At 38.9% G+C, this 17,130-nt stretch overlaps 2 protein-coding genes and 1 pseudogene across 2 annotated transcripts; 1 reads left to right on the top strand and 2 right to left on the bottom strand.

Annotated features, from left to right (window-relative positions):
- Positions 1-1,733: 1,733 nt before the first annotated feature.
- LOC105059002 (tetraspanin-19) lies at positions 1,734-6,557 on the top strand. The gene is made up of 6 exons (XM_010942112.4): positions 1,734-2,225; positions 3,229-3,328; positions 4,862-4,942; positions 5,043-5,147; positions 6,003-6,191; positions 6,290-6,557. Exons 1-6 carry the CDS (start codon positions 2,074-2,076, stop codon positions 6,299-6,301), a joined length of 639 nt encoding a protein of 212 aa, XP_010940414.1. The 5' UTR covers positions 1,734-2,073; the 3' UTR covers positions 6,302-6,557.
- A 619-nt stretch (positions 6,558-7,176) lies between these two features.
- On the bottom strand, positions 7,177-10,571 carry LOC105059001 (sphingolipid delta(4)-desaturase DES1-like). Its single transcript, XM_010942111.4, has 2 exons — positions 10,173-10,571; positions 7,177-8,242 (listed from the first exon to the last, which is right to left on the bottom strand). Exons 1-2 carry the CDS (start codon positions 10,338-10,340, stop codon positions 7,403-7,405), a joined length of 1,008 nt encoding a protein of 335 aa, XP_010940413.1. The 5' UTR covers positions 10,341-10,571; the 3' UTR covers positions 7,177-7,402.
- A 3,397-nt stretch (positions 10,572-13,968) lies between these two features.
- LOC140854296 (E3 ubiquitin-protein ligase AIRP2-like) lies at positions 13,969-16,967 on the bottom strand (annotated as a pseudogene).
- Positions 16,968-17,130: the final 163 nt, after the last annotated feature.

The following is a 17,130-nucleotide window of genomic DNA, read 5'->3' as shown; positions in this document are numbered from 1 at the left end:
GACATCAGAACGGCTCCGCCCGGACTCCTACGGGAGTCGGGCTCCACCTCCGACATCAGAACGGCTCCGCCCGGACTCCTACGGGAGCCGAGCTCCACCACCGACATCAGAACGGCTCCGCCCGGACTCCTACGGGAGCCGGGCTCCACCACCGACATCAGAACGGCTCCGCCCGGACTCCTACGGGAGCCGGGCTCCACCTCCGACATCAGAACGGCTCCGCACGGACTCCTATGGGAGCCGGGCTCCACCTTCGACATCAGAGCGGTTCCGCCCGGGCTCCTACGGAGGCCGGACACCAACCGCGACCGAACCTCAATCGACAGATCCGCACCCCCTCGGCAGGTCGCGACAACAATCATGATCCTGTTCCAGGTCCTACAGCGGATTCTACGCGGCTCCAGCAGCGGACCCATTACTCCCTGACAGGCTGTAGCAAACGGCCACGATTCTGTTCCGCTCCCTGCGGCAGGTGCTGCACGATCCCACTACTCACTGACAGCTAGCGGCAACGGACGCCGCCCCACTATCCGCAACAGGCCATACGTGGCAGACTATGACAACAGCCACGAGTCTACCCCACCACTCTCCGCAATTAATTTCCCTGACCGTGGGCGGCCCACTACCAGACGGTTGCAGGTGTCACCATCATTCCGTTGCCCCCTCTGCCTATAAAAGAGGACTCAGATACGTTATTTTTTAAGCTCTCTTTTGCCTTATCTCAAAACTCTGCTAAATTCTCCGTTCGAGCACTCCATTCTTGTTGAGGCAGAGAACTGACTTGAGTGTCGGAGGGTCTTGCCGGAGCAACCCCACCTCCGGTTTAGACTTCCCTTGCAGGTCCCGGCGGCGACCGCGGCTTCCTCAACTCCAGCTTCTCCGGCGCAGGCGGATTTCTGCACCAACAAATATTATATATTAATAATATAATTTAATATAAAATTATATTTTTTTCAGATGATACAATAAAATTTATTTGAAAAGCTGAATTAGGATAATATTTTTTTACAAAATATTATATATATATATATATATATATATATATATATATATATATGATATGATTTGATTTGATGATTATCTCCAAAGGACAACATTTCTCACTCATGTAACCTTCATAATTAATTAATTTTTTTTGATTTTTAAATATTTTAATAAAAATATTATTTTTAAAATTTTATATATTTTTTTGAATCTTCTAAATAATTACGATAAAATGTGTGATATATATCCATCTTTAAATCCGTGCCTAATGCAATACGAAGACCTCTAACAGTTAATCAACTCATAATATACGAACGAGTAAAATTATATTTTATTATTAAATAATAATTAATAAAATAGATTTTGAGATTTATTGTATCTCAATTCATTTTACCGGCCCAAGTTCCCTACTAGACTAACATGAACACAATCCATATAGCCATTCAAGCCCATTAAACTGCCAAATTATGGGAAGCCTATTGGGGGGTGGAGCCGCGCGTCATTTCTCCATCTACACCAAGTTTTCTACGTATTGGAGGATGGAAAATACGTTTTCAACAAAAATAAAAAAGGATGGAAAATAGTTTTGCAATTAACCAGTATCAACTGCCAATTAACTACGGTTTCCAAGTCAGGTTCAAACTTGGAGTGCACGATGAGTTTTAAGATTCGTGTCGGACCATCCTCTGGTTCCACAATCGCGCACGGATGTCACGGTGGGCGACCAACGGGCACCTGGACCCCAAGTCGTGAGCGGTGATCGCAGGCCCGCGACGCGAGAGATCTCTGGCCGCCAGAGTAGATTCCACGCCATTTCCCTTTATTCCCAGAGTAAAAGCTCCCATTTTTGGCCTGAAATAGACCCCAACCTTCATAAATATCGTGGAGAAACTCGTTCATCGTTTAATGATCGGGAAATTCATCCCTTTCTCTTGAACGCCTCTCCTCCTTCCCCAAAAAATCCGAAGAAAATCCACCCAAAAAGACCATTTTTGGGGTTAAAAATAGGATTTTTGCAATCCAGGTGGTGTCTCATATTTTGTTGCAATCACTTCGAGTTTCAGAGAGATTTTAGGGAGGCGAGGTTGGATGGGAAGGATGTTGAGGAGTTGCCTGCAGTCGGTGCTGAAGCTGGTGAATTCGGTGATTGGGATGGCGGGGATGGGGATGATTCTTTACTCCCTCTGGATGATGCGGGTTTGGTATAAGCAAAGCGGTGGCTTAGTTTTTAGCCCTCCATGGTTTGTGTGGCCTCCCCCACACCCCCCCCCCCCCCTCTTGTTTCTTTCTGGCTGAAAATTTTCATCTTTAAATTCCTTCTAGCGATTGCAGTTTTCTCCCCTCCCTTTGTCGATTGAAAGGGGTAATCTTGGCGTTGTCCTCCTAATTTTTCGTATGTATTACCACTTTTTAGTGGTTATACTTCAGGATATGCTTGTTTGGGCTGGATATGGTATGTAGAGTTGGATGGAGGAGAGTAGTCCTTTTTACTTTTATACTTAATAAAGTGGATGTCTCGGTAATTCATCCTTGCTGTGATCTCTGATTTCCTCCAGTTTTTAGTGGTAATTTATCCTTGGTATGGCCTCTTTAGAAGTGGGGAGGCATTGTCTTAGTGACCCTATTAACGATTTGCTGGCTAGATTTGGTTTCGTAAGGATGGTACTGTTATGATCTTAGGAGCAGAGTACGACTAACTTAAATCATGGGCTTTTAATGGTATTCTTCAACCTGACATCATATCATGTCCCCTTTCTCATGGCAACACTCCATCCATATTATATGTTCATGGAAGCACAATGGGATTCCCTTAATTAGTTTTGCTTCCTATTAATAGATATTCATGAGCATATATAGCTTTTTTTTTTTAATTTAATATTTGTAAAGTAATAGATACTTATTAGGTATTTTGATATCACTAAATTCATGCACTTGTAAATATGTTGCTTTTCTTTGCTGTATGTGAGGATGATGTCTGGATATTATCTTTTGTTTGAAATGCAGACTTGAACATCCTGATTCATCAAATGCTTGAAAAGGTGGCATTGCCCATATTTTTTCTTTCCAACAATAAATAAGAATATTATTCTAAAACTGTACATCTTTCAGATCGCTAACTTGAAAATTTTAGACATTTGTTTATTATTAGAATATATATTCTTCTATTCATATTCATATAAATTCCTGTTTTTGATGCAATTGTGATTTTTCTGAGTCAGTTATTTACTTATTTTTGACATGCAGGTTTGTTTACACATTTCTTGGCCTAGGAATCTTCTTATGCTTGATAACTTGCTCAGGTCACATTGCTGCTGAAACTGCTAACGGTCATTGCCTTTCATGTGTATCCTTCTGCAAAAGTTTAATTCAGTCTCTTGTTTTATTCCTTTCCTATCATCAGTTGATGCATTTCTGGCATGACTATTATTTCATCCTCCACTTCATCTGAATTGTTAATTCAGTACATTTGGAAATCTTAAATTAAATCTCCTGACAGTTGTCACTCACTACTCCTGCATTTGCAGCTAGTCTTGGATTTCTCACAGGATTCCCAGTAATTTTAACATCAACATGCTTATCCTAGACATCAAACCAATAATCCATACAAAAGTCTAGGTGTGGAATCATTTTATTTTTTGTTAATCTGTACACATGCATAATTGGAGTGTGCCATCTCCGTAGGCAAGCAACGATTTTCCTGTCTCCCCATTGCTAAGGTTATTGAAGAAATCGAAAGGAGTCTGAATATTTTAAAGTCCACATGGTTAATCCTTGCCAATTGATGGGAAGACACAAACTCCACAAGAATGGTCAGTAGCTGAAGATGTTCTCTAGCTTGGCTTTTGACTATTGAAGCCAGTACCATAGCTATAACTCTTCTACATTTGCTTCTTGCACATTTCTTCTGTCAATGTATTCCCATCCTTCAGAGTTTTGCAAAGGCTCTTGTCAGTGCTTTCTGCCTTACCATGCACTTCCTGTTGGAAAAACTTGTATTGGACTTCCTCTTCCAGCATGAAGATGTTTCATAAATAGTTGACATATTTGGAGACCTCGCAACTTTATCTGTGATCTTCTTTCCGCTCCTACCTCTGAAACCTATTCCTGTGTGCTATGCATTTGTATAGCAGTGCATCAGTTCTCAGATGCAGTAGAATTTTGATATTTTTATTAGACTGTTGCCAGCACAGCAACATTTTAGTGGTCTTGCCCATGTATGGAGCAATAGTTTATTTTTTTCATCTTGTCCTCACCAGATGAAATCTTTTTGAAATGTCCCCACATTCGTACCTAGTTCTGTTGCTCGCATTTTGAAGGAAGTCCATTGAATTATTTCCTTTTCCTACATCTGTCTGTCATACTGGATTATGATAACTCTAACTGGATAGGATTGAAAAAATGGAATCAGAATTAGGTGTTGAAAAAATAGCTGTCATCCCACAGCACATCTTGTTCCCATGTAGAAACAAGAAGGGAATCTCGTAATGGGAGCTTAATTTGAGACAAAAGAAGGTTTCAATAGAGCACTTAATCAATGTTGTTGGAAAAGAGATTATATCCACATCTACTCTATGATCATACCCTAAACAAGTACCTGTCCCCGAACATGGGTGCAATTTTTTCCTGGTGGAATGTGCCTCACTCTCACATCACATGTGCATAATGCCCAGCACACTGAACATGACCTTAATTCCAAGAATAGCAGAAATAAAGTCCTCTTACTCCCCTGGTTTCTTCAACCTAGCAATAGTATTTTATCAGTTTACTTGGTACCATGTTTTATGAAAATTTCATTATAATCACCATTTGCATTTCCATGAGTATGATTTTTATGAACATAAGAGGTGTATCTTGGTTACCTTATACGGGTGTGTAGTACATGGTCTTTGTGTTTTTGCTTGTTATGCTGGAGGCGGCAGTTACTGCAGATATATTTCTGAACCGAAATTGGGAAGAGGTATGGATCTCCTTGACTGTCTTATTTTTTAGCTTTCTTCTCTTTTTGGTATATTCTATGTTAGTTATCATTGTCTCAATTTGCTTTGATCCTGCATCAGGATTTCCCAGAGGATCCAACAGGGAAATTTGATGAGCTTAAGAATTTTGTGAGATCAAATTTTGAGATGTGCAAATGGATAGGATTGTTGGTTGTGGCTGCACAGGCAAGTATTTCATTTAGATAATGCATGTCCACATGGCAAACATAATTGTAGTACGACATATAAATGTCACTGCATGAAGACTTGCATGGCTGAAGCATCAATAGATTGTTGCTATTTCTATTTTGTGAAGATGATAGTAGTTATCATGCTGTTATGGTTCTCGAGTTATGGTTAGAAATTTTTCCATGTTCCTTTTGTGGACAGTATGATATAATTCTTTAATCAGTAACGATCAGTTGATATTTTTGTATAGAGCCCATTAATAGTTTTATTATGCCACTTAGTACCCCCTATACTGGCTTTTCTCATGTTCCCGTACAGCAGCAGCAATCTTCTAGACTGTGTGCTTTTTTGAATTTATCATTTTTCCTATAATATGCCAATATTCCTTATGGGTAACCCTTTACTAGGGTGGATCCTAACATCTTATCCACCCATGTTCCCATCTAAGTTTCTTGTGGGCATCATGACTGTGGGATTGCTACTCTGTTATGCATGGCCGTCATTGACCTTGGGGCTGCTTTATAACTGGTTTGTAGTCTGGTGCTTCAAGCTTGTTTATACCCCCTCTCTGTCATGGTTTAGGGCTTCACAAGTGTTATGACCCATACTTTTTTTCTTTGGTTTGGCTGAGCTTCTTGTTTCATGAAATCTTGTGTGGGTGTCTCGTCTTTGTCTACATTTTCTTTTTTTCCTCTTTTTCCCTAAAATCGTGACAAATGAAAATGAAATGCCATCTCACTGTCTACTTTTGTGAAATTCACATCTTTTACTTTTTTCCACACAAAGTTGGTCGAGACTAGTAGTGCTTGCTTCAATTTTGCTAACATGAAGTGTTTTGCCTTAAATTTCTAGGCATTGTCCATCTTCCTGGCCATGGTGCTTAGGGCTCTTGGGCCAGACTCTGGAAGTTACTATGATAGTGATGATGATATTGTACCTGCAAGATTACCCCTCCTGAGAAACCAGGTTCACCACACTTCATACACTGTTGAACCTAATTTGCCAAATAATGATCCCTGGAAAGTCAGAAACCGTGAGAAGGTAAATGTTGCTTGGAATTAGTGGTTGTTTGCTCTCATAATTTCTTGAACTTCTTTGCATCTCTTGTTTTATTTTCTTTTTCCACATTTGTCATGCAGGTTAGCAGGTGAAAGATCTAACCAAAATGCCTCCTTTCCAGAAACTATAATTTTGGCGACATTTAATTATGTTCGGAGGGGGTCTGGAGCTTCTGTATTGTAGTCAGAGATTATAACATGTAGGTGAAAAATAAGTACTGTAAATGACATTGGAAGTGTTGTAGTATATGCACAAATGTTTATTCACATCATTCTTACACAGTAGTAGTTGTATGAAGCTATGTTACAATTATACAGCAAGATCGGGGCACATGCCTTGTTTGACTTATGACTTCGTATGGCAATTTCTGCGAGTTATCAATTGTTGTAGCAGTTCTTTGTGTGCTAATCCTGTTAGGCATGACAGCAGCCTTTGCAGTTTGCATTTCAGCAGCCGAGCTTTCATAAACCATGTTCTGACTCCCATAATGTAGCATGCCTCCAGGCAGCAATCATATGGAGGGGCTGATGGAAAGGCTCAGCCACCAGTTAATGTCGCCGTTATCTTGGAACTTTTTATGTTCAATGATATTTTTGTATTTCTTTTTCTGTTCAGAATAGTTTGTTTTGTGAATCCCACTGATAACATGACAATTAAAAAGTTTGTGGCTGCTCATGTTTGTATTTCATACACCTGTTTCACTAACCATCACCTGTTGATATAATTCTTTGCAAGGAGAATTGAAGATTGCAACCTGACCACATTCCCATGAAGAAGAGGTGTAAATTTACATGGAGTGAGTTCAGAGATGCAGCAGTCAATTCTCTATATATGATGGCAATGCTTATTGCTTGGGCATGCAACTTCACCCAGAGCATGCCCCACAAGGATCTTCATGTGTCGATCAAATATGCGCAGCATAGATGTGGATGGCTGTAAATCTAATATCTTTGTTTGAGATAGAAAATTTGCGAGCCACGTGTGTCAAATGATGACAAAAGAAGGGTACATCATTGCATTCTCCAAACTAAACTTGGATGAGGCCTACTCCAAAAATGCATTCAAGTTGAAGAAATTCCTTGGTAGCTTCCTTGCTGATCGTAGGACAAAAAGAATCTCCACTTGCCATCCTAGATTATATCATGTCATACAAAAAGTTATAGCTACTGTCAACAAAATTAATGCAGCAGTTTCTAATTATCTTTCTTGACATCCCCATTGTTCTTGGATTGCTTTCTCTTCATCCGGCTGAAAGGTCCAATGGTCTGATCCATGATATACATGTAAATCACCTGGCTCCATGATCTGTAAGAGTTGAGGTTCGTGTAGTACTCTGGTGCTATTTCCTTCAACTTGTAGAGCCTGCTCCCTGGTATTCTTGGGAAATCATGGTGCTCATTGTGGTATCCCACGCTCCATGTCATCAGATTTAAAGGTCCATAATATGAGTATGTCTCTTGGTCTGGATTGAAAACATAGTGCTCAGAGATGAAATGCCCTGCCATTGGATGCACGCCACCACCGACAAATGTCGACAGTATAAGATAAGCAAGAGACCTCCAACCCCAGAGATACACCAGCGAGCCATCAAGAGTTAGCTGGATTACTAAATTAATAAATTCCCAGAGACCAGGGGGTTTGGGCTTGAGAAAGAGCGGCCTCAGAGCATAGAAGAAGAGCTGGAAGATGACCCATAGGGATTTGGTGACAATGTTGGTGACAGCATTGGCCTCTACATGACTGGGTATGTCCATATCAATGCCATCGACACCTTGGAAGCGATGGTGTTCCAAGTGGTACTTTTGGAAGGTAATGGACATGGGGACACCAATGGGGAGATTGGCAAAGATTCCTAGCCAACGGTTATAGGCTGGAGTTGAGAAGGCAAGGTTGTGGCTGAGCTCATGGATGGCTAAAAAGAGGTTGTGGTTGAGGAAGGAGCCAAAGAAGTATGCAACCATTAAAATCTTCAGCCAGCTGGAGCTGTGGAGGTAAGTTGCTGTCCATAGCTGAAGAGAAACAACGGCAGTAATCTGTGCCAGAAACAAAGTATACAAATGAATTAAAACTGGACGAGAAGACAAACTGGAGCATGAAATGTTATTTCCACTATCATAGAGTGCAACTGGACAAGAAGACAAACTGGAGCATGAAATAATAATTCAACTATCATATAGTGCAATGAAGAATGCGACTAATATCAAATTCAGCCAAAAACTGAGTCGGAGATGGGACATTTATGACCACGGTACAGCATCATTGTTATATCCTCATCAGAAGAAAAAAAAAGAAAAAAAAAAAAGGTGCAAGCGGTATCTATTGAAGTAAAAAATGGGTATGCTACCCTACCTGATTATCTGTGATCAGAACACAAGGGAATTATGGAATCTCATAACCAAGTAAATGCACTGAAGTTTAAATGCAAACAATCAGGTGTTATGAGAAAAAGCAGCAGGGTAACTGATTGATTAAATAATTTACATTTTCGGACTGCATATCAACTGGAAAACCTACAACGTTTCACAGTCTGAAAACTATTAAACTTGGACACAGATATGCATTGAAATGGAATCATGTTTCTAGAATTCCTAAGCATCACAGCTGTGACATAGTTATATGACACATTTTGTGGGTAGCTTTTTTCAGATCTGGCACATCAGTATATGGAAAATATGTATCAGGGTCTGAGGATATTGATTGAAATGAACCATGGAGTCCTAAAATACCTTATCACTAAGATCTCTTGATGATATATGTGAAGGGATGTCGTGGATGAAGCTGTAATTGGATAATCAAATGCTGATTAATAACAATATATCCAACTGGGTGGGACAAGACATCTTTCCCAGATTTTAAGCATTGGATCTCATATTAGTTTAGCAATATTACACTACTAAATCCAAGAGTAGAAACGCTTAAAGTCAATTACTTGACAAAAATTTCTAAAGAATGGTTTCAGACTGATACGGAACCTATGAGCAACAAAGTAGAGAAAAATAGAAACCTAAATTTTTGGTCTTATACACACAAACTGGAAGAGAAGTCCATCTACTAAAACCAGCTAAATTCAAATCCTCTCACCGACAGAAATCATGGAAAAATATTCATTACCTAGATGGGTCCTATTTTTCCAAAAATTTTCCATGGAATGAAAAGGTCAACATGAATTTATAACATAAACAAAAATAACAATCCCTGTTTTGTTTATCTGGTATTGACTACAAGGATCTTTTTTTCGCCACTGGTTTTTGTCAAAAGACTAAATCATGCTCAAAAGAACTTGTCCTAGACACCTTCTAACTATTCCATTACCTTCAACCAAAATTATGTCCACCTCCTGACTGAGGCCATCTTAAACTTTCTCCACCAGTATTATTGCCTCTCAGACAGATGCTTTAAACTCCCAGCAGCATTCTAACTTTCCTCCCCATTTTACTTTTAGCATGTATACTTGTTCATGCCTGCGCACCTCAACATTCTGATCCATATTGGCAGAAACATAACAAGAAAGGGTGGGAAACAAAGAAACCTTCATTCCTCAATGGTTATTCAATTCTTTAATATGACCATCAAGAAAACCAAACCTTATATCCTCACCTATTTCACCATCATATCATATAGTAAAACCAAAATTGTTTTAATAGATCAGGAAAATACATACAATTCATTTAATTCGAAGCGAACAACGAGACCAATGAACGGATACATCAGAGTAAGCACTGGACAAGCCTCATCTGTAATTCCATCCATCTTCAAGAAACGAAACATTAGAATCGGACCGATGTGGCTAGACACCGTAATCAAATCAATCAAGACTCGACAAAAAAGTTCACCAAGATCCAATCTTTCTCACGGTACAAAGCCAAACCAAGGAAAACAAACAAAAACTCCATCCCATACGAACCAGAACACCAAATCTTGTGATATCCTGACGATTAAAACAACAGTGCATGCAAGCTATACCTTGAGGAAAGCCCAGGGATCGGGGCCGAAGAGCGCTCTGATCTGGGGGTATTCCGCGAGGATTTGCTTCCTCCGGGAAGCGTGCGGCTCGTCGGTGTATGACCAGAAGAAGTCCGTCGCCATCACCCCCTCCTCCCCGTCGCCTCTCTTCTCCCCTCCTCCAACCATCTCCGTCTCGTGCGAAAGAAAGAGAAGGAGAAGGACTACGACGAAAGGAAGAAGAGGGGTTGGATTTCTAGGGAAAAGAAAAGGGTGGAGATTTTAAAGCAATTACACAATGCCGGCCGCTGCCGTGGTTTAAGGAGCGGCGGTGGACGAGAGGAATGCCCAGAAATGGAAAGCATCATGTACGGTTGAGGGTCCCGAGGGGTCGGAGTCTCTTGCGCACCACCGAACACGGGATACAAACGCGCATGAGAAATGGATGGGTGTGGAACGTTCAAAGAGCGATACCCGTTTGATTCGTATAGGATAGGATACAGAGAGAGGATGATGAATATTGCGTTGCCGAGCAATAGGCTCAAGATCCATTTGATTGGGATAGGATAATCTGATAATTTTTAAAAATTATTTATCAAAAAAAAATAATTATTTTTAATTGATAAAAAAATTATTTTAAAAAATAATATTGAAAAAAAAAAATCATGTTTGATTGAAAATAAATTTATATAAAAATATGATCAAATTTATAAATATTTTTTTAATATTTGGATAGTATTGCTATCCTCAATTAATTTTATATAATGATTATAATCATATGACCTTTTGCATAATATAATCTCCATCTTAATTTTTTTGTAAATGCTCTTTATTGAATGAATATAGAAGGATATCAAAATAGATTCAATGATTACATATGCAGTTTTATTAGAAATATTTTTATCAAGTATATGTTACTATCATTCGGAAATTTATAAAATTCCAACCTCCCATGATATTTGTTTTACTTTCTCTCTTCGAAAAATAAATATGAGATCCATCAATTATTTTACCATCTCTTTCTTCCATTTTTCATGCCAAACATGATGAGTTGACATGGAATTCATTTTTTCATACCAGATTATCCCCAACCAATCAGACCTAAGGCATGTAAAAGGTGTCTCCTGAATGATATTGGGGGATCTGTGAAGCTCTCTGCGTCAATTCGATATGGACTCATATAGCCAAAGAGATTGATGGTTTTGAATGGTTGATGGCAGCAAATCTAACGGTCAAAAAAAGAAAAATCAATTTGTAAAACCCCAAAAAAGTAAAGAAAAAAAAAAAAAGCAATCAGTTAGCTCAAGTTTATCAACTGCTCAAACTATAGGAAACATAACCACTGTTGCCATATGTTTATCATGAGACCTTGGAACGCCCATGTGGGTCCAGGAATAATTGATGGGGAGCCCCACTCCCCCATCACATGGAGCCACCATCCAAAATTATTGATGGCCTACGTCGAAATTTTTTTGACGGGGAAATAGCGTGTGTGGACCTTATGCTGACGAGGATGCCTGTCAAACTTGCACACGAGAACACCGCAATTATTTTGGTTTGATGTTTGGAAGACCAATACAGCACACGATTCACGCGGCTGGTTCTGCTGGCTGCCGCGGATGTTTTACCAACTTTTGGAAATCTGAAGGAAGCCATGTGAAGTCAGTTTAACAAGTATGCCAAGATCCGATACGTTTGCAAAGGATGGCAATTGGAGCGTAAACAAATAAAGAGAGAGAGCCTATGTTGCCAACTTTATTCTTCAGCAAGTAGGAAGTCTCGCATTCAAGACCAGTGACTAATATCCAATGACTGATGACAACTGGTTTTCCTCTGTCATGTACCTTTCCCAAGACTAAACAGTCAATATATATAAAATAATCCCATTACTTTAATCTTGCACCGTAACGTTCAAGTGGCATGTGAATGTTTCCGCTGAAAGCTAAACAAAAGATGGGGCTAGGAGACGAAAAAACATTACACCAGAACAAAACAAAGAGGGAGGCTCACTCTCCTTTGGTCTCATCTGGATTCTTCCCTACATCTCATTCTCAAAGCAGAGTCCAGAGGAGGGTTAGGAGGGGAAAAAACATTACACCAAAATAAAACAAAGAGGGAGGCTCACTCTCCTTTAATCAGAATCGGAATAAGTGACTCTCATTCCAACCGTTTGGTTAGGACGAGTCCTATTCCGATTCCGATTTCGGGATGGAATGAGAATGGCTCAACCTATATAAAACTCAATCCCTACTCTCCTCTATGGATTCAATTTTTCATTTCAATTCTGATTCCGATTATAAACCAAATGCTTCGAGAATTTGGCCATTCCAATTCTGATTCCAAGCCATTCCGATTTGATAATCAAGTTAGATTAGATAATCATGAGAAATTGGTTTCAATTAAGAGGGTCCAGTTTGATTGCAACAAAGCAGACATGAAACCCACCAATAGGAAGATAACAGAAGAAGATAAGCTAAGATGGTAACATGTAATTAGACCTAAGGGTCAAGAAATGATGGTAGACCGATCAAGTTCTGATGGATTACCATGCAAGATAGACTGAGCCATGACTCAAAAGACTTGGTTAGACCAAGTTGAGTGACAACCTAAGATTTAGGTCGAGTTCCGGAAATAGCAGGTATAACTAACATATGTATGATCTGTCGAAAAGGGTAAGCCGTAAGCAAAGAAACGGATCGTGCCTTATGTTGAGGAACAAAACCTCAGAAGACGTAAGAGACACAAGTGGTTGCTAGAAACTCTTATCACGACAAGTGGACACATAGATACAACTAACTACAGTAGCTCTCAAAAAAGAGTGGACAGAGCAATAGCTGCCAACAAAGACAAGTGTGCACGTTAGAAGAAAACAATCATCCGGAAGTTAAAGAGATTATGTATAAATATTTCTTTTGATATAAGAATATGTATAAATATTAAATTGGCTAAAGGGTCTCGTTTCAAAGTTGCAATTTTCAACCAATCACTGAATCAATTACCAGTTCATCTTTTAATTTATCTTTATCATTTTTACCTTAGCCAGTACTTGGCAGCTCATGGGTCCTATCCAGGCATTTTAATAATGAAAGTTTTTGAAGGTGGAGATGGTCGAACCTACTATTATTTATCTCCATGTCAATTTGGACACACTGGTTGCATGCCTCTGTATCCATCCAGGCTAGCTCGATGGCCTACTCTGCATCCCGAGGAGAAGGAAGAAAAAGGCAACAACACTCTGGTAGATGCTCTTGGAATAATATTTGAAGCAACAATCCACCTCTCATATTGGAATCAGTTTTTATTATGTATGGTGGAAGAATGTCTGTTCCTAAGCCAGGGAATGCTACATAACAGCTGTGTAACTTTCTTGTGAAATATTTTTGCACTAAAGTAGCACTACTCATTGATCTCTAATCCACAAGATATGTCCACTCACCTGACTGATAAACATCAATAGATATCACTGGGGGTGAAAAAAGAACATAATCCAACTTCCACAGTATCTCATAGCCAAACAGCTCAGTGAAGAAGAGCCAGCAAGAGTGCACCTCCAGCAGAAAGGTCTACTGTAGTTCTAGAAATGAATAACAAGATGCAGAAAGCTATCACCTTTAACAGTCACCCCTTCATATTGAGAAATAAAATTGCTGATGAACCCTACCACCTCACCCCTTCCTTTCATATATACAGTCCCTAACTATTCAGTGGTATCACTATTGCTTTAAATACATGGTAATCAACCACTGCTCCCAATGAATGCCCAGCCAGCTGAGAGTACAAGGACAAAATTCCAATTCATGCACCCATAACACATGAATCCACAAGTCAAGTTTTTACATTAATCTGTTTATCATAATACTGTCAGGTTCTTAACAAAGACCAACTTACAACTGTACAAATATTTACAGCAGCCTGAACACAATATACAGATCGCTTCTCGAAATACTCAAGATCAACAGCTGCTTAAAAAGTAGCAGCAGCTTTAAAGCAGGAATTAGAATATTATCCTTCGGATAAATCAATCAGCCAACAAGCACTAGCTGAAAGAATTGGGAGGTCCATAACAAGGAACCAGAAGACTGCCAAACAGGTCACTTCACATGAGAATCATAGGCATCTAAAACAGAATCTGGGATAACCAGAGGCAACTTATCTATATACATGAAAAGGCGCCTCATATTCTCTCTTGAGATGGTTGCAATGTCAATAATATCTCTGCTATCGGTAAATACCCATAAATCACCTGAGTTTACTCTCTTGAGGCTATCACGGCAGAAGGGGCACGACTGTGATCTTAAACGCCTGCATCCACCGTTCATTTGATTTTAATTAGAACAATATTATAGGTAGAAGGATATAATTCTGCCAAAAAGTGCAAGCATTTGATGAAGCCATATGGTCTATTTTTACCATTCCCTCTTTCTTCTAGTACAAGAGCCAAAATAAGCTAATACATTTTTTGAAGAAATAATGTTGCAACAAAGCAAAGAGAAAAGTTGTATCTCAACAAAGTTGCAGAAATCCCTTCGATCTTGTGTTAAAAAAATTGGGATCGGACAGAAGTTGCATGGATAATAAAATGATATATGTGATTGGGCCCTGATAGGCAATAATGATTATCAAGGCCACAACTGCCACTATTGCATACAATTGTTCAATGCTGTTCCTTGGGAAGTGAAACCTTTGTTTTTTTTTTTTTCTTCTCTCCTTCCCCTCATTATTTTAGTGATAGAAACAATTGACCTGCCTTAAAGTTTTACACATTAATTATTAATTTCATCAGGAAATTATGCCATGCTATTTATCCACATGGTATAAAATTTCGTCGCTTCAAATATTTTATAATATAAATAACAATCTGATCTTGATTATATAATTATTCACATTAATATTGGAGACATGAGACTTTAGGAGGTAGGAGGTAGATGCACTCTAGTAGCAGTAAATGACTTTCATGGATCTATGTGTATTTCCTGAAGAGGAAGAAAGGAAAGAAGAAATTCCATGTAGTGGGGACCAAATTGCTCAGGAGCAGACACTGAAGGAGATTACCAACAGCATGCCTATTAGCAGTGTGTGCTTGGGTAACACAAAGTATCAACCACTTTTTCTGCATTCTTTATTGACCCTTACAAACAATGGAAGTACAGAAGAGTAGATGACTACAAATTTGCTCAACAGAAAGATGAGAATTCAAGTAACATTTAGTCTTCCATCTGCTATTATGTGATTTGTGGCCAGACCCTGTAAACAAAAGAAGCTAAACCAGAAGTCTCTTATAAGTGCTGCAGTAACAGTAAATGAATCAAAAAATAGTGATCTAGCCCTGGCTCTAATGTAATATGACATACGTTGAGGATTATGAGGTTAAAACATGACTTAATCATTGAGGGAAATTGTCTACACATTGCAAGCTTATATGTGTGTTTTTTTTTCATTCACATACAGTATACTCCTATATAGTTCATATTCTAATAGTATCTCAATATGTGCTGATCATTGAGGTTAAATTGTCTACATATTGCAAGCTTATATGTGTGTTTTTTTTTCATTCACATACAGTATACTCCTATATAGTTCATATTTCTAATAGTATCTCATATGTGCTGATCAGGTAGGCTACGGTCTCCCCATAAGCATAATGTATATGTTAACTATTATTTGCAAATATACGATTATAAGTCGATTGGAATGCGTTAACCTCATTGAATTAAATGCATTTTGATATATGTATATGTATATGTATATGTGTGTGTGTATTGAAATTTAAGAAAGGGAGGAGCAAGAAGGGAAGGACTATACCATTCACCGGAAGCATTTCATGCATAAAGCATGAGTGCAGTTGGGCAACACAACCTTGCTGTTTGTCTCCAAGCAGATCCCACATTCTTCCTCTCTTTCAACATCTATCTCTGAGAATTGCCTCCTGTCAATCTTCATCTCTTCTCCTGTACTTCTCCATACAAATAGCTTTTTGCTTTTTATCTTCCATATCAGTGATCCCTTTATGCAGTTGCATCAGAGAGGGAAAAATCACAGCTGCTCATGAACAACAACATAAGAACCAAGACCAAATTCTGATCTGAAGAGAGACTTTCTATGTACTGCAAGCCAATCAATTTACCATAGAATTCCCTGATACTTGCTTTCCTTTCATGGGTTGACATGGTTGTTGTTCCATCTACATAAACCTACATGCAAGAAGTTACTTACGAATGGCACCATTATCATGAAAGAAGCATGCAAGAAGTTCTTGATTATAGATGCAGCATTCAAAACTGAAAAACATGAATCTCAACCTTATATATTAGAATTCTCAGCAAACCGAGAGCCCCTGCAAGGCTACAGTCTGTCCATGCACTAGGAAAAGAAATAAGTGTGCAGCTGGACTATATACATTCGCATTTGAATACAGGCACCATCATATTCCCTTCGGAATTCCGAAGCCCTGCACATGGCAATGAAGCATCAGAAATTACAATAGAATAGAAGCTAGAACTAGAAAACTTGTATATTTGGGTTTTTACTGCTACCCTTTTAATAGTCCAAATCAAAGATGACAAAAAGTCAACTCACTCAAATTACTACAAGAGAGGCCGCAGTCCTAGGAAATAGGATGTGGATGTTGAAAAGCCCACATGCACGTAGCAGTATTTTATGCAGTTATTCCATTTAAAATAGAAGCCAAAAGAGGCAAAAATTAAGAATTACAAGAAAAATTGGTCTTCCCCATTATTAAAGGAATAAAGGCAAGTACAAAAACAACTGAACAACCAGGGAAAGGGAATCTTGGGATTATGTGAACCAGAAACTTCTATACAGAAAAGAAGGGAGCTACCAATGCCGGAGATCATGACGAAAAGGGCACAGAGAAAACTAGAAAGAGGGAGCAGACTATTGTGAATCTAAAACTCATAGTGATCATGAACTTCTTGTCAATTATGAAATTAAAAGAAAAGGAAAATACTGTAGAAGGAAA

Source organism: Elaeis guineensis, chromosome 16, assembly GCF_000442705.2.
Source record: "Elaeis guineensis isolate ETL-2024a chromosome 16, EG11, whole genome shotgun sequence".
Lineage (NCBI taxonomy): Eukaryota > Viridiplantae > Streptophyta > Magnoliopsida > Arecales > Arecaceae > Elaeis > Elaeis guineensis.
This window is presented reverse-complemented; position numbering and strand designations above follow the sequence as displayed.

Excerpts from the sequence above, each read along its gene's own strand:
- LOC105059002 (XM_010942112.4), top strand. The coding sequence starts at position 2,074 with ATGGGAAGGATGTTGAGGAGTTGCCTGCAGTCGGTGCTGAAGCTGGTG. Across the intron at positions 4,943-5,042 it reads TGAACCGAAATTGGGAAGAG|GATTTCCCAGAGGATCCAAC; the intron begins GTATGGATCTCC and ends ATCCTGCATCAG. Across the intron at positions 5,148-6,002 it reads TGTTGGTTGTGGCTGCACAG|GCATTGTCCATCTTCCTGGC; the intron begins GCAAGTATTTCA and ends TTAAATTTCTAG.
- LOC105059001 (XM_010942111.4), bottom strand. The coding sequence starts at position 10,340 with ATGGTTGGAGGAGGGGAGAAGAGAGGCGACGGGGAGGAGGGGGTGATG. Across the intron at positions 8,243-10,172 it reads ATCCCTGGGCTTTCCTCAAG|ATTACTGCCGTTGTTTCTCT; the intron begins GTATAGCTTGCA and ends TTTCTGGCACAG.